The 24,765-nt window shown below is 36.4% G+C and overlaps 1 protein-coding gene across 7 annotated transcripts in view; it reads right to left on the bottom strand.

Annotated features, from left to right (window-relative positions):
* Positions 1 to 24,765, bottom strand: part of LOC113060093 (trafficking kinesin-binding protein 1-like) — a 48,785-nt gene that overhangs the window by 4,942 nt on the left and 19,078 nt on the right. For 3 of the 7 annotated variants that reach the window (XM_026228919.1, XM_026228914.1, XM_026228920.1), the window contains exons 2-14: positions 23,130 to 23,324; positions 10,839 to 10,915; positions 10,546 to 10,662; positions 10,283 to 10,383; positions 9,978 to 10,086; positions 9,040 to 9,118; positions 8,671 to 8,801; positions 8,193 to 8,267; positions 7,837 to 7,974; positions 4,876 to 4,952; positions 4,304 to 4,537; positions 3,432 to 3,763; positions 193 to 525 (exon numbers count right to left, since the gene is read on the bottom strand). In XM_026228919.1, the coding sequence (XP_026084704.1) occupies positions 193 to 525; positions 3,432 to 3,763; positions 4,304 to 4,537; positions 4,876 to 4,952; positions 7,837 to 7,974; positions 8,193 to 8,267; positions 8,671 to 8,801; positions 9,040 to 9,118; positions 9,978 to 10,086; positions 10,283 to 10,383; positions 10,546 to 10,662; positions 10,839 to 10,889 (1,777 nt within the window). In that variant the 5' untranslated portion in view covers positions 10,890 to 10,915; positions 23,130 to 23,324. Of the gene's footprint in view, positions 1 to 192; positions 526 to 3,431; positions 3,764 to 4,303; positions 4,538 to 4,875; positions 4,953 to 7,836; positions 7,975 to 8,192; positions 8,268 to 8,670; positions 8,802 to 9,039; positions 9,119 to 9,977; positions 10,087 to 10,282; positions 10,384 to 10,545; positions 10,663 to 10,838; positions 10,916 to 15,582; positions 15,871 to 19,567; positions 19,815 to 19,867; positions 20,769 to 23,129; positions 23,325 to 24,765 lie in introns of those variants that run through there. The other 4 variants (XM_026228918.1, XM_026228915.1, XM_026228917.1 and 1 more) reach the window with 4 other exon arrangements.

Here is a 24,765-nt window from a genome sequence, read left to right as displayed (position 1 = left end):
TGGATGATGTGCAGTGGGTGTGTGCCTGCAGCTGAACAAGGAGAGAACCAGCTTGTCCTAGACCTTCACAGGCACAATACAACAGGGGCTTATGGGTTCTCCACTAGGGCATTGTCTGTTTTATAGTGAGGCTTTATGTTCCCTCCCCCTAAGCCTGTCCAGAGGGTTAGTGGGGTTATGAGGGTCCCTCACCAGATAAGACCTCCTCATCTACAGCTTCCATTTGGTCTGACCCCACTCCAGGGTTCCCTCCATTTTTACTGAGCTGCTCATCCTGGTTATCAGGATTGTTGGCAAAAGGTCGTCGCAAAGCAGGTGAACAAGGCAGAGAGCCCAGGCAAGAGGTAGAGGTGGCAGGGGAACGCCGTCCTGGCTCATCTTCCTCCAGGTCAGTGAATTGGTACACCCCTTCCAGGTCCAGCTCCAGTGTTCGAAAGCCCTTGGTCACCACGCCCGGCCGCGTATCCAGGATGCCGCCCAGGTGGGGCTGAGCGAGCTGCTGCCATGCGTGCAGAGTGGCCGAACCTGATGGGTAGAGGAAACCAGAGCAGAGATCAGAAACAAACTGTAGCAAAGGCCACAGAGCACCTGAGAATCTCTGAGATCTCAGATCATGAATGCAAGGTGATGTGCACAAAGACGTTTTCAAATTAGCATTTGATGCATTCCGAAAGAAATGAGGAAATAATGAACACATCATGACATGATCTAAACATTGGGTTTCTGTTCAGTAATGTAAACGCTGCTTAAATGGCTCGTCCAGAAACACTAAATATAACATCAAGATAAAAGACATAGTTCAACATGTAAAACTGATATGTGATGGTGTAAGGTATGCATTCCATTGCATTTTAGGGATACAATTTCTAAGTTACAAATCTAACAAGTTACAAAGTATGTGTTTTTCATTATTCTATTCTATTCTATTCTATTCTATTCTATTCTATATGTGAACCTGGAACACAAAACCAGTCTTAAGTGTACATTTTTGAAATTGAGATGTATACATCTTCTGAAAGCTGAATAAATAAGCTTTCCATTGATGTATGGTTTATTGGGATCGTACAATATTTTGCTGAGATACAACTATCGGAAAATCTGGAATTTGAGTGTGCAAAAAAAAAAAAAAAAAAATAGAATTACTTAGAAAATCGTCTATAAAATTGTCCAAATTAATTCTTAGCTATGCATATTACTAATCAAAAATTATGTTTTTATATATTTATGGTAGGAAATTTACAAAATATCTTCATGGAATATGATCTTTCCTTAATGTCCTAATGATTTTTGGCATAAAAGAAAAATCGATAATTTTGACCCATACAATGTTTTTTTTTTTTTTGGCTATTGCTAAAAATATACCCCAGCTTTTGTGGTCCAGGGTGACATATGTCCAGATGTTCAGCAAATACATATTTAACTGATAACATGATCATAATTAAATATAAAAATATGTAATATTAATGACTGAGTAATTTTAATTAGGGGTTAATTTCAGATTATAGTATGTAGTCTTGGATTTAATTATCTGTGCAGGTTTTCATTTTAGTTAATTTAACTTAATCCATTTTATTGTAAATACAATCTTTGCCCTTGAAATGCTCATGGTACATAACCAAAGCTGTAATAATCACTGACACTGGCTGTGGACAGACTAAAACAAAGAAAGAGAAAAGGAGGAGGGAGAAATTAATGTTGTGTTTATTCGAGAGCTAAAATCAGACAGGTGGGAAAATGAAAAGTTAAGAAAACAAAAGAAGGATGCAAACACACAAACTTAAATTTGACAGAAAGAAAGGAGCACCCAGATAATGCAATGTACAGTTCACCCAGAAAAAAAAAAGAAAAAAAAGAAAATCATATGGTTCCAAACCTGCATCAGTTTTCTTTGGAATTCTAAAAGAAGATATTTTGAAAGAAATGGTTCTGTCTTTTTTTTCTTTCTTTTTTTCAATGTTAAGCATAATTAATATGTTACCAACATTTTTAAAATAAAATCTTTTGTGTTCAGCAGAAGAAAGTCATACAGGTTTGGAATGTCATAAAGGTGAGCGAATGATAGAATTAAAATGTTCAGCCAACTATTCCTCAATAGCCCTTTCTCTGGAGCTAATCTATTAAATGTACTTCTATGTTTATGAAATCAGAGCATTGATAATTTGTTAACATGCGTTTGAGATTTCTGCAATTCCTCCTAATAAGCTTTACTAACGGGTAGACTGTCACACTGCTTACTTTACTTTAATACTTTAGCTTTTAACTAAAACCAGCAGAGGTCGCTAGAAATATGATTATGAATCATAAAGCTGTGAGTGGTTTACAGTTAACACTTATCTAAAACTAAAGAACATGGCAATCTGTTGCAGCCCTATTTTTCAAAGATAAATTAATTCAGTGACCCTGTTGACATGAAGATAATAAACTTCACAAAAACAATTAGTGAAAGATAAGCTTTAAAGAAGCATGTTTCTAAAATTTTGTAATCGAAAAACACAATTTTTTAAATAGTACCTCTATGAAAAAAACAACAACCACCAAAAAAACAAAAACAAATATAGAATATAAAGTGCATCATGGATAGAGCTGTGCTCCTCACATTAAATCCTAATTTTCAAATGCTGTTATATTTGCGCACGCGCGCTTGTGTGTGTATGTGTGTGTGTGTATATATATATATATATATATATATATATATATATATATATATATGGGTGTATGTATGTGTGTGTATATATATACACACACAAATTTTTTTTTTGAATAACTCGTTTTTATGTTTTTAAAAAGTCTCTTATGCTCAGCAAGACTGCATTTATATGATCGGTTATATGCAGCAAAAAAAAAAAAAAAAAAAAAAAACATTTGTGGTATGTGTGTAATATTGTGAAATTTGATTATCAATTAGAAGTGTTTTTTATTACAATAAAAATATTTTATAACATTATAAATGTATTTATAAATATTTTAATTTAAAGCATTTTTAGAAATGAGTATTTCTTTCTTTCTTCTTTTTATTTTATTTAACTTAGTGGCAGTGCATCAAGGTTTCCACAAAAATATTAAGCAGCAAAAATATATATTTTCAACATTGATAATAATAGCATATGGCTGCTGAAAACCAAATAGAAAATAGTTATTTTTAATTTATAACATTTCATAGTACTACTGTTTTTAATTGCATTTCTTAAAAACATAGCCTTGGTGAGCATAAGAGACTTTAAGAAACATAAAAAAACATCTTCTACATTCCAGACTTTTGACCAGTAGTGTGTATATAGTGTGACGTGTCTAAATCTCAAACCAGCAGCGAGGTTGTGTGTGTCTGAAATAGAAGGAGTGTTGTGTAGACAGGTCTTCAGCACTTTGGTGCATTAATGCCCACAGAGCATCAAACAACGAGAGGCTGAAAGGCCTGGACTTGGCTCGGTCACCTTCCAGTGGCTTGACGATCTGGAGTTTCTCCGGCAGGTAGGATCGGGTGCTGTAGATGGAGTAAACTGAGTGCAGGGTGCCCAGAGACATGATGCTTTCTGCCGGAGTGAGGGGGCCGCCGTCTTCACTGCCACTCCCACCATGTCTCTCCTCGTACAATTCGCTCTTCTCTTCTGCCAGGGCGTTGAGTTTACGCTCTCTCTCCTCCTCAAAGAAACGCTGCTCGCTAATGTAGTTGTCTCGTCGAAGGGAAAGACGACGCAGTGCTGCCTCCAGGTCACGAGAGCCGGGTGTGCCAGGCATGCCAGGCTTTCTGTTGGAGTCATCAGAGATGAAACAAATATTACAGACAAACATTCAAACAATACAGTGTGGTCCAATGTCCACTAATGACGAACTTACACACACACACCCACACACACACCTAAATGTAACGACTTCTATTGTCTTAATATAAATAGTGCCAACATATCAATATATAGTAATTCTTGCCTGTGCAAATATATAAGCTGATAATTACTTTCATGTCACAGTATAACTGCAATATATGATATTCTCTCTCTCTCTCTCTCTCTCTTTTATATATATATATATTCGGCTGTAATACATTTTATAAATAATTCATCCCTGAGATGGAAATCTTCAGTGACACATTATTATCCAGAAATCAATCTACTATACTGATTTGGTGCTCAGTTATTATCTTTTATTAAATTTTTTTAACTAATTACAATAGTGTAGATTGTAACTTATTAGAATTAGTAATCAAATAGAAAAAAAATTGTCTATACAACTATAGTTAAGAAAACACACTGTGTTCTATCATGCTGCTGAAATATTTATGGTTTAAAACCACGTTTGATGCTCTTACCTGTCCTGATGTGACAGGGTTTCCATTAGCATACTGTTAGTGCGGTTGTCCATTTCAACACCGTCCCCTCCATACATGCTTGAACGGGGTGTGCTCAGACAACTAGGATGCCTGGAATTCATGCAGGATGTCTGATTGGACCCTGGGATGTTCATGGGGGATGGGCCCATGGAACGCTGCCGAACAGTCTGGTTGATGTTACGCACTGTCTCAAAGACACGTTTAGGGTACAACCTGAACAAAAAGAGAAGACAAGAATGTACAGAGGTTCATGCGAAACGATCGAGGTTTATTCTCTCTATCCTTACTCTCCTTAAGCAGTTCAGATTGATTACAGTGCCATCCTTAGACGATTTGGACCTACAACCATTGGATTATCTGCTCAGATCTTTAACCAGTAAGCTAAATTGATAAAAAAAATATATAGTAGGAAAATATTTTAAACATACAATGCCTTGTAACAGAGATTCTAATATATATTTATATTGCTCTGAAACTGAAACGGAGTCTGACTCGTTAACTCAAGCAGGATATGGGACATAGGCAGGACAGGAAATGAAACACTAACACACCTTTGTTCCTCTACGTCTGGATCAGACAAATGAATCTCTTTTCTCATGGTTCCTTCAATTTCTGCAGCTAAAGAGTCCTGTTACACACAAAGCAAAACTCACCATTAGCCAGGGGAATAACAATACTTTAGCTGATATCACATGACCTTATCAGAATATTTAATTCAGAAATGTTTTCCTCTTATAACTCTCTCTCTCTCTCTCTCTCTCTCTCTCTCTCTCTCTCTCTCTCTCTCTCTCTCTCTATATATATATATATATATATATATATATATGGCTCCACATCTCTGGCCAGAGATGTCAAATCATGCCCTTCGCTTGCAAGAGAAAGTCTGTCCTCAGTTGTATTGGCCAAGGGGCTGCCGATAGCAGCTGAATCAAATCGGGGAACTATATAGGATTCTTCAAGAGTGGGGCCACCAAGGGGACTGAATATCTGACTTCCCTGACTCGTCTGTTGACCTGAGAAAGCAGGGGCAACTGGTAGCATACTGGCGAGTGCTGGGCCAATCGTGGCTGTATCAAAAAGTAAATTGGGCAGTGAAAGTTGTCTTTTGAGGTGAAGAGGTCCACCTCTGCCTTGCCGAAGACTGACCACATGATTTGAATGTTGTCCCTGGACAACATGTTTGCCCCTTGGTTCATTCTTCCCAGCACATGAACTGCTCTGAGTGAGAGGAGTATGCATTGTGCCAATAAAAGGAGGCGTCGAGCCATCATGTGAAGGGAATGTGACCTGAGACTGCCCTGGTGATTGATAAAGGCTACCACCGTCATGTTGTCTGAATAGACCAGGACGTGGTGTAAGCATTGCTCCAGGTTTGACCAGGAGCCGAATGCTAGTCTGACCTCGTACAGGGCTCCCCAACCTGAGTTGGAGGCATATGTCTTGACCACCTTCCTTCTGGAGGTCAGTCCCAACTAATGTAATTCATGCCCGCATCCATGCAGCCCCCAGAAGGACTACTCGCTGGCTGAGATAACAGAAAGCTCTTGGCTAAATTAATTGTTTTAAAAATGGCTGAGCAGAAGCGTGAGGCCTGTGAGTGATGAGTTCCTTTTCTGAACGGGCTCAAATCTCAGAGGGAAAAGAGCCACGTCGATGCACATCGCAAAAGTGCATGGTGCCAGAGACAGTCCGAATGGAATCTCTAGAATGGTCTGTAATGGGGGCTATCTGGATATGAAAGTCTGAAATCTTTCAGATCCACTGATAGAAAGCAGTCTTTCTGGTAATGCTAGCAAGAGGATCTGTTTCAAAGTCAGCATCTTGAATGGCTGATGGCTCATGAGTGGGTGGTTCAGATGCCTGAAATAAGGAAAGAATGAGGAAGTAACAGCTGTAAAAGCCCAACTTGCAGTTCACTAGAGGAACCGTTTACATGGTTCCTTTTGCAAGCAAAATGACATTAATGGTAAGAGAATGGAGGAGAAGAGAAATGCTCTTTTGAGTATGTGATTTGTCCTATCAAAGCAGGAATTTGCTTGGGTGTGCCCTGAATTGGAAGGATGGATGCAGCTTGAATGAAGTTTCCTTCTCTCAGAGTTAAGTGGAGGAATGGAGAACAAGTGCAAGACTGACCCTGTCCTCTTCCTCTCTGCGTTTGGATCAGGACAGCTTCTGAGGCTCAGGATCCAATGCCACTCTGGGCCTTGACGCTTATGAGACTGGTAGTGTTTAGCCGCCAGGGGATGCTGCTGAAGCCCATGCTCAGATTTAGGCTGGGGCTGAGTTGGCGCCGGCTTGCCAGGCTGCTGAGAAGCCTTCTGTTGACTTGAACAGCCTTCACAATGGAGCGATTCAGCAGGAAGTGATGCATTGCCTGCGATGACTTCTGTGCTGCTGTAAACTGCTCACCAAAAACATGACAGGGCCAAACAGCCCCTTGGGAGAGACTGGCAAGTCTATGAAGGCAACCTTGTCAGCATCCCTGATCTCCGTTAGATTTAGCCAAAGCTGGCACTCCAGCACCACTAAGTTGGCCATGTCTCTTCCAGAGGGGTGAGATTTTTTTTACAAGCTTGTTCTTCAGAGCCATCAACAGTGAGGAGAGCAGCAGAAGTAGAGGGATTAACATGAGCAGAGTAGAGGGCAGGCCTGGTGAGTTCCTCATGAACTGTCAGTAGAAACAGGGCGGGCCATTGGCGGGAGGATTGTTGATGGCATCCCTTTAGGTACAACTCATCATGGAGGCAGTGGGCAGGCTCTTTTGGAGCATAAAGTAATCCACGCCAGCCTTCTCCTCAGACCCACCAAAGGAAGCCGAGCGACTGATGACTCAATAAGTGCAGTTCACTTTTATTCCTCAAGCTGGCACTCTGATGTTTCACTCATAGTTATTGCTTATTGTGGAGAAAAAGCTTCCACCAGTGATCAAAATATTGATTTTGAAATCATTGAAAACGATAGTTTAGAGAATAGTCCTGGGATTTTTTTCCTCTTTTTTTTGATATCGTGACAGTTAGCATATTTAGAAAGATAATGATCTGTTCTCCTGTGTTGGCATAGGTTTATAAATTATTTACCTTACTAATCTGATGAATTGTCGCACGTTGCATTCCCAGATGAACATTATGATAAATCCAAACAAAATATGCAGAGATGGAGATTGAGACGTTCCACACATGCATATGTTTGTGTGGAATAGCATTTCCTGTGAACGGAGCCGCTCTGAGATGCACAAACATAACCTACACGCATGTTCGTATATATTAAACCTGCATCGCATTTATTTATTTAATTGAATTGTAGCATTTGTGAATTCACAATAGTACTTGCTTAATTATATTTTTTTATGAGTTTATTATATCATGCAGCCTTAGAAATCTGTATAATAATACATTTCGTGAATTCTTGTCCATGCAATGCGGCACTTCCGGTATTAAGCCGGTTACTCGACATGGGCAAAATGCAATTAATGAGTATTTTTAATCCGTTTCAGCATGTTGTCCTTTTCTCACCATGGGGAAGAGGCCGAGAGAGTGGAATCGTCGCGGTGTACTTAGAGGCAGCGTTTTATTCCTGAAGTTCTTCAGTTCCTCCTGAGCTTCATGAAGCATCTCCATACATTCAACATACTTATCCTCCAGCTCCCTTAGCTACAGAAAGAAAGAAACAGATAAAGACTGAGATAAAGAGACTGATAGCAGGTGAAAACAGTAGTAAAATTCATTTTATCAGGAAGATCACTGTTTCAATTCAAATAACACAATTCAATGGATAATACACACCAATTTTATGGTTAATTGTTACATGGCAGCATTTTAGTTGAATTACAGTATGTGAATATGCTGGTGCATGTGTATGTGCATGTTACCTCTGCTGTTAGTGCTCTTTGGGCATCTTTAGCAGCTCCCAGGTGCTGGGTGAGCTCTTCGTTTTCTAGTGCATACTGAAAAATAACAAACATTATAAATTAATTCACAGACAGAAGTTTGCTCCTTATAACTGACAGCACAACAAACTAAACTAAATGAGAACCAAATAAAAAACTGTCATGATTATGCTTCACTTATACATTTCTTATTAGCAATGAACACTGAACACAGCAGCATTAATTTTGATTAATATTAATAATAATAATAATAAATAGCAGGTGACATATTCCCGTAACTAGCTATTTAGCAGGTTGTGTTAAATGGTTTTATCTTGAAATTTTTTTTTAATATAGTTTTATATTTATAAGATTGCATGTTGTGTTATATTGTCCAGTTCTGTTATATTGACCAATCTAATACAAGTATTTCCGAGAGCCATGCATTAATCACGTCTCCTGGACAGTGAGGAGAACTCACAGATTTAGCTTTTTTCTGCAGGTCCACGATCTGAGAGAGGAGGTGTGTGATTTCCTCTTGCTGCCGAGAGGCGTCCTCTGTTTTCCTAGCCAGCTCCTCCGCAATCGTAGAGATCTGTATGTTGGCATCTCCTAATGAGGAAGAGATAGACTTCATGTATCACATGCACCCTTGGTAAACAAAAACCATGGAAAGTCCCCAATCCCCTTTCTAAGCAAGTTATACATTAGCCCCTCAATATGTGCAGTTCATGCCATTAATAACTAAACTGTTATACTACCAATGGACCAATAAGGTAATGAATAACATAAATGAATTTAACTAGTGTAGGATGTTATGTAATATCAGTTTACTCTGGGATCTACTCACTGAGTTCTTTAACACAGTCATTTACAAGCTGTTGTTCCTTTTCTTCAAACGAGATGGTCTCGGTCTCCAAGTGATTTGCCTATAAACACACCCGCACGCGCACGCGCACACACACACACACACACACACACACACACACACACACACACACACACACACACAGACGTTTTAAGGAGTGATCTGAATAAACAATGGAGGTATCACTTTACAAGTCTCATTCTTTGTTTCAGTGGTTTTGTCTGGTACCCGTGTTGCAGAACAAAACAATCTAGGTTGAATTATATCCACAGCAAAAGGCAAAGCTATGGAGTTGCTACAAAAAAGCTTGTTGTTTTCATGCCATGGCCCAGTTTAAGGGGGTTCACATTAGCTGAGAAATGTTATACGGTGATGTCTTTGGATTTGCACTCATCTGTTGTTACCGAAGGCTCTAAAATGTTTTGTCTTGGGTAGGTGTGGATGAAGATTTCATATCAGTGAGGCATGCAATTCCAGCTGTCTGCTGGGGTCAGATGCCCCAGACACTTCACTGCAGATCTACGGTTACAGTGAGGGGGCGATGCATCAAGAAAGAGAGACATTCTGATGTGCCCCTGAATTCACTTCTGACTGTTTTACAGTGTCAAAAACATATAATCTAAAAAGTTTAAAAAAAAATTTTTTTAAAGGTATAAAGTTATATTTCAACTACCCACATATCTATGTGGGTGTGTTTATATTTGCTTATTGTATTATTTTTTTCCAAGTTTTATTTGTATAAAGTGCACAGATAACTGGCAAATATCTTTATCTGGGAATTAATCGGTTACATATTGTGTTTGTCTTGGAAATGTGATATACCTGAAACCCCTGATAGGTTCGACTGGAGGCTGTTTAATATTATGCAAAACTTTCTTATGAGCAGCTGAAGGATGTAAGGCCAGGCCTCACTCTCTCACCTCTGATCGCAGGACGATGTTCTCTTCCTCCAGGTCAAAGAGTTTCTTCTGTAGTGAATCTAGAGGAAGGTAATTCGGGACCGTAAAAGAGGAGTCAGTTCTGCGAATACTGCAAAGAAAGATCACAAACAGATGTGGATCCTTTAGTACATAGAAACCTCCTCACTGAAAATAACTGATTTGTACAATTTTCAGGCAAAAAAAAGAAAAATAATAGAACTCCTTAAAATTTAAGGTATTTATTAATGCATTTATGATACCTCAAATTGTGTGGAGTTCTATTATTATTGGACTCATGGACTCACGGTGTGGTAGAAGCAGACTCTCCATCACTTTCCTCCGCTGCACTTGTGTAGAACTGCAGGAGTTCATCCTTCATCGACAGATCGTGACGTAGCTGAGACACCTGCACGGATGCATACAAACAGTCACCGTATGCACGCAACAATAACTGTAGACTCAAATAGAGTGTGTTGTTTTGTACAAGAATGTTTTTAGGAACAAAATTTGGAAAGAAAAGATGACATTAGCCTACATGCTTGTCTCACCTTTCGATTTCGTCTATTACCTCTTCTCGTATGTGCTCCACTTGCTCCTCCAGGAGGGTGTTCCTCTCACTGAGGGTTTTGTTCTTTTTCAGCAGAGACTGGCCAATTCGAGCCGCCAACTCCAAATCCCGCTCTTTCTGAATTGAAACACAAAGTGACCCCATAAGTTTTGTGTTTAGCTTTACATTCACTATTATGGTACACGGGTAGACCTACATCACAACACATGGCACACATTTTACACCCCCAAAAATTTACTTTTTTTTTTTTTTAATGACAGCTGTGACCCATCCTCCCCCTTCCCACATCTTACCTCCTCCAGGAGACGTGTCACAGCATCTATATCATTATATGTCTTAGTCATCTGGCCCACTCGATCAGCACATAGAACTGTGGGAACAAAGGAATAAAAATGAAAAAAATGACATACTCAATGACAAACTTTACAAAGTTACAGGTACACGGTGTATAAAACACAAAAGTACCAGTATATACAGTAATATAAGAGGTGTCTGCATGCTCAGAACTCATCCGGATATTTATTACTTTATATTTATAACATATACTAATTTTGAATATACAAAACATACTTATTTTGAAAATAATAACCCTAAAACCTAACCCTAACATTACTGAATGATTTCTTTTTTGCAGCTTTTTCCTTTTTGTTGCAGTTTTTCAGCAAATTAAAATATATAAAAAGTTTATATTAAACACAGTTAGCTTCAATTTGCTTTAGTGTGACCCGCTTAAGTGGGACTTACTGTAAGTACATCTTTATATCTCATAAACAGTCATGAAAATACTCTTAAAAGTACACTTAAATGGCTTTTTCTAATTTCATTAATTCTAATTTCATTTCATTCATTTTTTTTAAATATTCTTTTAGATTTTGAATACATGATTCAATGTAATTAAGTGCACTTCTTTTTTTCCACAAGGGATAATGCATAATTTCGATTGGTCTTTGCAGTGATTCCAAAATCCGTAAATAATATAGACCTTCAAGCCATCTTTAGAATTTTGTCTTTTCCCGTAGCACTATAGCATCACTTTTGAAGAATTTACTTTTGCAGAGTAAAAAAAATTGTCATGAGCATTGTAATGTTCGAAGCAGATGTCTTAACAAATGTCAGCAGACCCGGAAGATTTTAAAATGAGCGGTTAATTAATACATTTTTGCGACTGTACATAGAAATACCGACGGAAGACAATGAACACAGCGCTGGAAAAAGGGGCGGAGCTACATAAGGTCTATAGAAGGATCAAATAATGATTTATAAACTGATTTATAATAAACCGATGTTTTGGCTATTTTCCAGGTTATATTGTCTAACTGACTTTCTTTCACAATCTTATCTTTGCTTCTCCAGGGAAATCTTCTATTTTATCACAGTGGAGATGATACACAACCGTTATCATCATATTCTGTCATTATCAACAAGTCAGCATAGTCCAGATTATAAATAACTCTATGGATTTATTATAGTCACAACCAGCAGATCTTTCCCTGCCGACATGTTTGAAGCAAAGCATTTTTAGTACAATATAAGAGAATATTTTATTGCGTGATAAAAATATTATCAAGCAATAAAGATGTGCTCCAAAGATACATTTACAATATAAGAAAATATTTTATATTACATGATAAAAAAAAATACATATGATCATGTAAAATTACAAATGTGGTCCAAATATGAAATTATTTTACAGAGCAATGCCCAATATAATTAATCATAAAGTAAATATATGCATAAGAAAAAATACATTTCACTGGATTGACAAACACATATTCCTGCCCCAAAACTTTTAAGGGAATCTATTTTTCATTTTAATTAGGACAACAAACGGTACATTTACATTATTGCTGTACTGCTGTTGAGAAGGACACTAGACCATGATACTGCTTCCAACTATTCAAAAGCAGCACAAAAAACTCTTTGAGTTCAGTATGGTGTTAAAGAATCAAATGCAAAGCAGACATTTCCATCTGCGTCACAGTCAGCACAAAGAGAGCAGAGACTCTACCCAACACCCAGACATTGACCTGCCTGCAACACCCAACTATTAACTACACAGAAACATTCCTTGAGCAAGACTCATTTAAACACTCATCAGCTCCATATTTTATTCTTCTCCTGAGACTATCAACTCAGGCAAGAATGCAGAATATTTTCCGTGTTATTATTTGATCAAGGTGGAAAATAATTCTTTAGGAGCAATAGTTTAACTCATGGTTTTATTATACAGTACTGTAGGTTAAACTTAGATCAGCAGATCTTGTTATGAACTGTGAGTCACACTACAACAATGGCTGATAGGATACGGATGAATAGTAACATAACAGATCCACCCAATGCATCTCAAAGTACAGAAATGGTATTGCTCTGTGATATTATTCTCATTTATGAACAATTACCAAAGTCCTGAACAGATCAGCCTCCAATAGGTGTTTAATAATTCAACCATTAAAATCAATAATACAAATAATAATGTTAAATATTTATAAAAAATGACTGTCACGTGACAGAAGCTTATCATACTAATTTCAATAAATATAAAATAAAAAAAGATCACTGAAACAATCATTTAAATGTTTGGACAATTTTGACTAAATTAGTTTTGTTTGTGATTTAAAAGACCGTTAAAACTAAATCTTAAATGCTTGAAATTACTTTTATCAAACATAAATAATATCAGTTCACACTAGTGCTGAAAATTTAAGTGAAGGTAAGATTTTGTTTTATTTTATTTTATTTATGTTTTTTGAAAGAAGTGTCTTATTCACCAAGACAGCATTTATTTGATAAAAAGTAGATTAAAAAAAGTTATTGTGAGACAATATTGCGGAATATTATTTCAATTTAAAATGTTTTTTTTTTTATTTTATTTTTTTTTACATAGAAATATTTTGTAACATTGTAACATTTCTTTAGGAATTTGTTTTATATATATATATATATATATATATATATATATATATATATATATATATATATATATATATATATATATATAATTAATACAAACTAGATTTTTTTTTTTTAAATGGGTTGCTAATTTGACTAAAGATATGTAATAAAAATAAATTAACCTGCTTAGCGAGGTTTGTTTACATGGGTAAACACTCATTAAAGACTAAGTTATACTATTAACAGCTGTTGGTCTAAGTTCCCAGGACAGGGTGCTTCACACTTGATAACAAATATTTCCATCCACCAGCATGGGTACACATACACTCAGTGACCCCCGTACCATGACACTTTACACCAGACAAACTGGTGAGACAACTGGTAACAGCAGCTGTACACGGCGACCTGCCATCAGAACAGATCCCACAGCACAAAGACAAATATTCCCACAATGTAAACCGGACACAAAGAAGACAGTCAGACATTAATAGCTCCCACACATCTTGCATTAATAAAGGTGACTTTCTTGGTCCTGAAATAACCTTCCACAAGAGGTTAGTTTTCACTTGTGCAAATACAGAAATAATCATTTACAGCTTTTTTATTAACACTTTCAATCAAGCCTATATATAATGCATTATATGTGGACTGTTAATGAGCTTCTGTTTATTTTATATACAGTATGCTTGAAAAAACACAATGCAATTTAATTTTGCAGATTTAATCTACCTACTGATTGCTACACTGCTAAAAAGCATAATGCATTATAACACAAGAAGGACATAATGAGTTTTGGTACTAATTATTTAATGCATTTTACAGTACTAAAACATAACAATTAATTAGGCAAGTTTGTATTACAGTGTAATAATGTCACAATTATTAACACATGCAACTGATTTTAAAAATGTTAACACTAAAAAGCACAACTGGTACTAGAATTAAAATCACATGCATATCTTTATAAATCTGATTATAAAGATAAAATGCTTTTTCATTTTTTTTAGAGTGTGTTTTACCTACTCAAGGTTTCTGTGGGGTGACAGTCACTGTAATAAGTTAATAGAAAAAATAATAATAAAAAACTATATATAAACATGACTTTTTTACACTGTCTATATGTAATTAAATATAAAACGATAAAATATAGGAAGACTTACCCACAAATAGGGCAAACAAACAAACAACCATAATTAAATATGGTTATGATTTAGTGTTAGTTTAAAAATAAAATATTCATAAATAATTCATTATATATTCAGGTTTTAACTTGTTTTTATACACCAGCTGCTTTGTACATAGGAGACACAAAATATATTATTATTGTCAATTAATAATAATAATAATAATAATAATAATAGCAGTTACTTTTATTATTTTATTATTATTATTATTGTACTCAACACCAAAGTGTACACTGTAAAAAACAAAAGAGAAAGTGTTTTACAAGAAAATACTATTTATTTCTACTTAAAAATATCACATTTAATTCAGTGAAATTTTAAATCAATACAGGAGGAAAATTGGTGTCAAAACTAATTCCTAGACCAAAAAAAAAAAAAAACCTAGTTCAGTTTTACTCTTGTTCTATAATAGCATACTTTCAGTACGTGCTGGCATGCACGCTGTAATACCATGAGATTGGTCTGTTGTGTGTTGACATGATCAACCTTAAGAAATGTTCTGGGACAGAGCAAATTCATAATAAATCTAAACAGCACACCGTGACCTTAATTAGCCACAAGCTAAATCATATTTGAATACTTGTTCCTGAAACTTTATGATTAATACACTGAAACTAAATGATTCAAACTGTCTAACTCCCCGATGTCCTCCGGCACTAACATCAGTAATGATGTTCTGACACAAATGACTGCCTGAGTGTTTACACCGAATATTATGAAACACAAATATTGATAAGATCAGAAAGAAATGGAAACCAGACGAGATGAAGAATCTGACACATTGTGTGCATTTTATATGCCCTATGTCATCACCAACCAAGGATGGAAAAACCTGTTTAGATTGTTTAGATTTCAAAATGAGCCACTTACACTGAGATACTGTGACAGTTCCTGTCTTTGAAAGCACTAGGACTTTTGACTTTTAAAAGGATCAAAATGTCAAAAGCAACAGGTACTCTACCTTCCTCCAGGGTAAAAGGCTCCACATCCTCCTCATCATCAGCACTGTTTGAGCTAATGTAAGACGAGGTAGATATTTCCAGGACCTCTGAAGAGGAGTCAAACTCAAAGTACTCCTCATTCGAGTGATCAAGAGTCAATGCCATGCTGACACTGGGCTAGTTAAGCCCAGGCTGTCTCAGCCACCTCACGTCCACAGCCATCTGTGAGACCGTGATGTTGGGCAGGACGATTAACTCTATCTCAAAGATCAGATAGACTGTCTCTGACATACACACACCTGTCACAGGAGACTAGGATGCTACCCACTTAGATGAGGAAAAGCAAGTGATGTGTCACTTAAGTAAGAAAATAACCCAACTAGATTTTTGTAAAACAGCATACATTTTTGAATAGAACTGTGAGAAATTACAGAAGGATTTAGATTAAGATTAGTCTAACTTAAGACTTTAAAGAAAGTCCCTCCCCCCCTTCTGCAGAGGACAGAATGGTACTTTCCACTGACGTGCCGTGGTAACCTATCTAGGCGTGACTGAGTTGTGTTTGACTACACCTGTTGTGTGGGCGGAGCCTGTGCTATTCCCTGATGAAAACATTCCACATCGCCATAGAGAAGGCAAACAGGACATCTGACACAACAGCAACCATTAAGTCAAATTACAAAGGACAAAATGGCACACCTGTTAGCAAACATATGCTACATATTTTAATTTAAAATCTGAATAATTTTGTTATGTGAAGTGTGCCAAAAATACATAAATTCTTGTATAAATGCACTACTTAAAATAAATAAATAAATAAATAAATAATACTAATAATTAAGCATATTTTCCCTCCTACACACACACTACTCCATCATCAAAATAGTTGCATAACTAATTTTCAATTATTTCACTTTTTAAACACGATCTCTATGTATTTTAAATGTGATATTAATCATTTATTTGTATTAATCATCATTTATGTATGAATTTTACAGACATACAAATGTTTACGAGTCATTATTAATTTTGAATCGATTGATCGCTTGATTCTGTGTGGTCATAATGAATTATATTACATTTTCAATTATAATAATTTAATGCAGTTGGCTAATTTTGATAACATTTCATTGTGATTTGTGTGACTTCTGAAGTCACAGGGCTTCTGGTTCTAGGTAATTGATATTATTTGAAACCAAGCTACACTTAGAAAATGTAAAATAAAACTTAAATAATAAAATGTCTTATAATCATTTAGAATTATCAAAAACATAATAGTAATTTTGTTCAATATTTGTGATCATTCATCCATCTGTATATATAATAATTGTATGTTGACGTGTCTACCCAAATTAAAAAAAATAAATAAAAAATAAATAAAATTTCGACCGGACTGATTAATAACTTGCCTCACAAAACTAATAGCTAAACAAAATTTCTAGGCAACGTGCTGAATCATTTAAGTTTATGATAGCGTAATATGGTAATAGACTTTACCCTTTTAAACTCAATAACTTGACAAATAGAGTGTGAAGGCATACGGTGTTTGATAACAACACTTCTACTCTTGTGCAACTCCACCTAGTCTAACAATGTGACATAATTCACATATTAATAATGTCTGGGTTTGTTTTGTTATCACTCATTTCTTGTTATTTCGACAGAATGCTAATTGTTTATAATTGCAATGGAGTCTGCAGCGCTACTTTTTAAATGTGGTTTGTTGAAGGCCTTCATTCCTATGGAGACACAATAGCGTGACAGGAACTGGACGATGCCACAATGGCTGAGGGCGTGAAGGAGGCGGGTTTTTCTTTAGTGTGAACTTAACCATGGCTGACCCTTTGTGCTTTAGCTCCATTGAAGAGCCTAAATGTAAAAGCAAGAAAAAGCTGACTGAAAATGGTGAAGAATAAGGTGAAGGGCTGGGAAAACTTTAAAAGGGGAGGAGAAAGTGAAAATGGGAGTATGGGAGGAATAGAGAGCCAAACCACAGCAAAGAATATGGGCCAAAAAAAATAAATAAATAACTCGGTATGATATTCTTACCGTTCATTTTAAACACAAACATATCATATTATTACATACACTGAGAATCATCCACAAAGTGCTTATATTGTGCACTAATGATCTGTAACTGATAGTTTGGTTTGGTCATTTGGGTTTAATGTAGCATAGACTTGAAACTCATGAATTCATATCTGGCCAGTAAGCCATTACACATACAATATTTACATGTCTCTGACTAGTCTTTCACACCACAGTCTCAGCCGGAGAGATTTCTGTTTTGACTGCAAGATTGACAGCCAACAACAGTCGGTGTGTTTTAAAACACGTACGCTTCCATCTAACACCTGTGCATTGTTTATTACTGTCTTTACCTTGTATTAAATGAATCCACTTATGTGACTCATCTATGTTTTTTTTTTTTTTTAAATTGAGACAGTTAACTATTCATCATAGACCAGGCATGACTAAATAAACATTGCACATGCATTACTTGACACCTGAACTTGCATAATAATACGCTGCCTGCCAACACAACATTGCAGTAAATGACAGGAATCATAACAGCACAAGGTATTACAAGGAAGGAAGGATAAGGGCAGCAATCAATCATTAGAAAGCAATAAAAGATCCAGCAGGCATAGATCAGAGTGCAGTGCTGTGATATAACCTGCTGCTTGCGAAACAGCCGGGGGGCATGACTTCATAATGTCTACACACCAGCGCATCATCAGTGGCTGACCTCAGAGGTAGCACTGAAACTAAATGTCAGTGTGTGCACAATCATTTTATTGATTTGCACAAATATATAAAAATGTTTTTGACAGAACAACAGACAAGTGAGATTTCATGGCTATGTGTATTCAGATGTAACTGACTGGGTTATGAATGTGATTTAAACCTGATTACATAAGAATCATTTTATGCCTCTCTGCTTTAAGAATATGAGACAAGTGAATGAAACTTATGGTTATTAGGCACTTCTGCTGAAACATAGGCATCTAGACTTTTTAAGAAGTCTTAAAGGGAACACTTTATTAAGTTCAAAACCAAACAAGTGCATTCAAATATTAAGAACTGTCATGTCTTGGGGGTCCAGAAGTCTGAGACTAAATTACAAACCTTGGATTTCAAATGTAAATTAAATCTGATTATTAATAATAATAATAATAATAATAATAATAATAATAATACATTTTAAAACTTATTAAAAATTATAAATAAATAATTAATACATCATTAAATAAAAAAAACAAGTAATGTTGACATAAGACTATTACAAATTATTTAAGATTCTGAATATCTTACATTTAATGATTTAAAAAAAGAAAAAAAAAAAGGTAAATTTTATTTTATTTATTTATTTATTTATTTTTGCCTGCCACAGGATGCTGTCTGGAACATTCTTAAATAATTTTGGATAATATGATCATCAGGTTTTACAGAAAATTTGTACATTTCTTGTCAGCTTGAGTGGTGCTGTCATTAAAAATCTAATACATTTTTCATTTAAACTTTTAACTAAATTTGGGGGAAATAATTGTTAATTTAATAAATACATATTTTTTATTGATAATAAAATTATTATTTATGATTAAAATGAATATAAAATATAAATACAATAACAAATATATATAAAATTGTTATATATATATATATATATTTTTTTTATATAAATATATGAACTTCCGATCTTTTAAGCATTACATAAAGTCTGTGACTTATTAATACAAATAATTTTAAAGAGTACCCTTCAAGGTGAAATGGTGCTGAGTGTGGGAACACAGGAGCTGAGAGGTACCTCCACAGTACCTCTGTCATTCACATGCCTCGGCCCAAATCTTATTTCAGCGTTCTTTCACAGTCTCATCCATGGCAGCCCTTGCTACTTACTAACTTTCTGAAAGTGTTTAATTCCCACGGCTAACTCTCCCCACCCCTCCACCCAATTATTCCCACTTAGTGGCAGCCAACAGGATTTTTCCACCATGGTCTTACCGTCAGTGCACTCTTCATAATACCAGTCCAGCTCGTAGTAATCAGCCTCCACAAACCTCTGCATGCTCAGTCTCCCTCAGTCTTGAGCTTCAGCCTCTCCTGTCCGGCGTCTGAGGTCACACACACATACATGTACCCATGGCCACCCATTCTCCCAGAAGCATGGTAGCCCGATCTACCGATCTGCCTCTGACTCGTCACAAGACATTCTACACACACAAGGTCAGAGAACAAGAGATGATGAAGGGGAAAAAATGCAGTGTAGTGTCAAGCCAGCAGTGTTGCGCAAGGAAACTGTACCGCTATAGTCAAGGTTGTATCACACTCAGGAGGGCGGCTCCTACCAGCAAAGCCAGCCAATCAGAGCGCACTTCCTCAGAGCTGCTTCGTCACAGCCTGACCCGGTCTCCTCATCTCTCCCCATTTCCAAGGCGCCTCCCTATATAAAGGTTGCCATGACAACTGGCTCTGACTCCAGCCTGTATTAGTGACTGCATGTGTCTGCATGTGCTCTGCTGCTGAACTTCCTCATGTATTTCCCCATCACTCTTCCACTGATCTTTTCTGCCAGGCATCTAGCAGCGTCTTTCATTTTGCTGCTCAGCTCAAGTATAAGTGCTTGTACAGTGATGGTAGGTGTTCTGCTGCTGTCTGCCTGCCAAAAGAATTCACTGTGCCAAGAACTGCAGCAAATAGGATGGTGAAAAAAACGGAGACACTCTTAATGTGCAGTTGTCCTGGACGTTTTAAATCCTGGATTTTTCTTCTTTAATCTATATAAAAGCTTTTCCTTGATATTCATTGCAGACTGAAATACTTTATTGATTTCATTTGATCATATTTGCTTATTTGACTTTACTGAGCATGACAATGTATACTTGAATGGTGTAAATCAGGGGTGCCCAATCCTGTCGGATCGATTGTCCTGCAAAGTTTGGCTCCAATCCTAATGAAACACACCTTCCTTTAATTTTTAAGTGAGCCTAGTTGCTTTAGGTGTGTTTGATTAGGATTGGAGCTAAACTTTGCAGGACAGTCGATCGCCAGGAGCAGGGTCGGGCATCCCTGGTGTAAATTATCCAATCACAAGCTTGCGTTCATCCATGATGTCATTTTCCTGTGCCGTGGACCTGCTATTGATGACTTTCCAGCTGCCAGTTCTTCGGCTTATGGGTGAAAGGCACACACTGATGACATCATGCTGGTCGGGTAATAGATTTATGGAGTTGTGAGATATGAGGAGTGATCAGAGGAAACAAAGGGAAAAATTAAAAGAAAAATAAAATGCATTAAGGACTATTAAGATTTTTTTTTTTTACAGTGTCATTTTTTTTTTGAAAAAAGAACTGAGAACATGGTGCTTTCTTTTGCAAAGAATAAACCCAATCATCAATATTTTTTTCTAGCACAAATCAGGCAAAAATAATATTCAGTGCCTTACAAATGACCTTTACAATTAAAACTACTACAGCTACTATTACTTATATATTTTGCATTACAGCAATGACACATATTTTCCATATTATTTAGGGCTAAAGACAATGGGGGTTTGTGCCATCTCGCTCTTAAAGGGAATGGGAGATGACACTCTGACTGGTTTACTGAACATTACGCCCATTACTCATTAAGAGAATAGGTACAACCCACTCCAAAAATGCGCCCCGACGCACGGACCGTTTTTCCGTTGTTAAAATAGCAAAAGTGGATTTGGACACGCCCTGAGTGCACCTGAGCCGTGTGCGTTACACTTTGCATTTAGATCGTTAAAATAGGGCCCATAATGTTAAAACGTGGCATGACCACAGTATAGTGTGGCAAAAAACAAAACAAAAAAAAGAAGTATCAATTTTGGCTTAATTTCCAAAACTTGAAAACTTGATTTTGCGATTTTGTTGACAAATAACTTGGGGAGACTGTCAATAAAAAATAAAAAATAAACTAAGTAAAGTAACTAAAGTATTGAAATGCATTAAAAATAAAAAAGTTACTAAAATTCACACAATAAGAAGTTAACAGTAAGGAAGTTAATATTGAGTAACTTATATTTTTGACAGTATTGGCAATTACTTTGACTTTTTGCTTAAAGAACAAAACAAAAACAAACAAACAAAAATGTTTAAAACAAAAACACAACAGGAACAACCACGCATTTCCAAGCAGCACACAGTAGTGGGGTTCTTTTCTAAATTAATCAGTGGTTTTAAACAAATCACTTGAGTGAATAATTCAATGACTCACTCATAATTCAACAAAGTCTTCTTCACTTATTGTCACTTTGTCAAGTTAATGCACTGATCAGTTGACTCACTGTCAAGTTAATGTAATGATCAGCACTATTATGTAACTCAACAAACTCTGCACTCAACAAAATAATGTTTGCAATTTAAAAGGTTTTATTAAATTATTCAGTTAGAATTTAAGTTGTGGTAACAGGTCCCCTGAATAATTTTTTAGAGAGTATGTGAGGCAGATGCGTGTGCATATGAGTGCAATGCGTAGTCTCTAGAAGAGCATGTGAGTGCTGAATGGTTTAAACACTGGCAACACTTTTAAATAAGTGCAAATTATAAACTTCAGTGACGATGCAACACTGCCTCAACTGTGCAAGTGACAATTCCTGTGTCAACTGGGCAGCTCGCTTATAATGCAGACGTGATGTGGTGATTTGAAGCCATTTGCACATTTTTTGAATGTGAAAGAGAGAGAGAAAGTGCGGTGATTCGCTGTTTGTGAAATTAAATCTCACAGAAAGTTTTCAAATTACTTTGTAAGTTATTTACTTTGTAAATTATTTCTTGTACCCCGAAAGACAGCTATAATAACAGTATTTAAATGTCAAGAAAGAAAGAATATTATAATCAATCATAAATAAATACAAGGGAACCGAATCTGTTTATACTGTAGCACTGGACATTTTGGAACACATTTGCATTTCTATGTAAAATAATTTTCCAGGGAGGCCAAAACATAATCATTACAATGTTAACTGCATTCATTTTACTATTTCAACAAGAGTCTGGCAAGATGCAAGGTCAACTCCAGATCTGTCTGTTAAATACTGAATAAAATAAAAGTTTTGCATGTGGTCAAATGGTGACGAGCTCAGTGTTTAATCGAACTCAAGGACAGATCATGGCAAAAGGAACTGATCTAACAGACCTATCAACTTAAAACTGGTGTCACTCCAATGCCAATGAGCAGCAGTGAAGGACGGCTGCCTGTCGATGCGACTGTTGTGGCTACGAAACACAGCTGTCACATACTGTACCAGCAACTGTACATGTATTAACCAAATTCTATCTTAAGTATCATAAGTCATTTATACATGGAAAATGAGATCATAAAAATAATCTTCTGATTTAACTTGTGCATAAAATGCAGATATTTCCAGTAAACAAGTTACAAAAATGCAGCACTGATAGACTTTTGGATAAAACGATTTTAAGAGCTTTGTGGAAAATATGGTGAGAGGAAAAGAAAACTTCATGAGTGTCAGGTAAGACAATGAATTAAAGCGCGAAAAGTAGAGAAGCAGGACGAGAGCGAGTGATTGTGTGCTTACGGAAATATTTGAGGGTCTCCTCGATCTGTTCAGTGGTCAGGTCGAGGTTTACGTCAGGTGGGATGAGAGGTGTGTGGAGCCAGTCGTCGTGGTCATAGCCGTATATAGTGTCAGCTCTCAGCTTATAATGAGGCAACTGCTCCTCCAGCAAACTGATGATTTCCACCTCAGGAAGATCAGTGCTGTTACACACATCTGACAAGGAGAAAGCAAAACGAATGGTGAGAATAATCAGGCATTCGGCATACACAGACATTTAATCAATGACCAGACTCTGACCAGAATAATTTTTATAAAATAGAGTACTAAAAATAACCCAGATAACCATAATAATAATAATAAATTTACCCATAGCTGTGTTTTATAGAGGTTTACTGGATTAGCAGCAAAATGTGACATAAAAAAACAAAATGGATAAAATGTTGAAAATGAAGAAAAAACAAACAAACATGTTTGGTTAACATGAGGGGAAAAGTGTCTATTACGATTTATGGTAGTAATAACTGTCTAATAACAGTGTAATAATATAATCATTTTACCAGCATTACAAAGATAAAGTCAAAGCCACATTTGAGACCAAAATAAACACTTGAAAATAAAAAAGCATCAAGTTTAGGCTGCCCTCTAGTGGTCTGATGAAGAACCACACAACTAAGCAGAACTTTATCTATCCAAAACCCTTTAAAACAGAGTTTAGCAATAAACTCACAAACAAATCACATATTACAATCCAGAATGATAAAATTTTGGAACGACAGAACACATAGATGGTGGAACAGTACTGAGGTTCAACATTCCAGCTAATTATCAAGCAGCCACTGTCTGACCAGAATATGTTTATCTGCCCATCCTCCCTTCAGACAACATGCTGTTGTTCAACACAGCAGCCTTTCCGCTGTCAGACAAACAGCCCTTATTCCAAACCACCATTATAACAACTCTCTTCTGTATGACTGAATAGCTTCCAAGCAGAATTATAGGACTGAAATTTGTGGCAAACGAGAGACTCAACCACCTTGTGTGGTGGAAGCCACATATTTGCGTTTAAGTAAGCACACAGGTTTAACCTCTAGATTGGGGCTGGACTTGCAACAATGCAACCCCCGTTACAGCTGTAATGCCAAAGAGATGAACCACTGACCATCAGCAGAGAGAGAGAGAGAGAGAGAGAGAGAGAGAGAGAGAGAGAGAGAGAGAGTCTAGGTGAACTTTGAGTGCACTAAAGGCATGTGCACAGTATTTGACCAAGGATAAAGCAGTGTTCACCTTTATACAAGTTCACCAAGTTTGTACTGCAGATACAATGCAACTCCACATTAAGTTTACATGAAGTTGAAGATGATAAAATGTTTGTGGTGTATAATGTATCTCCAACCTCTCCAGACTCTAAATTGGGGAAATAATCTGGGCAAAAATCACGTAGTTATTCCAGCTTTAGGTTCAGTTATTTACAAGAGTGTCAATCACATACTACCACTAAACTTACACCTGTACATTTTCAAGATGCACAACCATATTTTAATTGAATGCCTACTGAGCGAACGGAAATGCCCTGGACAGTTTTCAGTGTTATAGATGCTGTTATCTTTGATGTTTACTTTCGTCGCTTACACTATGGTTCAAGGTGATACCACAG

The sequence above is a fragment of the Carassius auratus genome, chromosome 41 (genome assembly GCF_003368295.1).
Source record: "Carassius auratus strain Wakin chromosome 41, ASM336829v1, whole genome shotgun sequence".
NCBI lineage: Eukaryota > Metazoa > Chordata > Actinopteri > Cypriniformes > Cyprinidae > Carassius > Carassius auratus.
The sequence above is the reverse complement of the archived record's forward strand: the minus strand, read 5'-3'. Positions and strand labels throughout refer to the sequence as shown.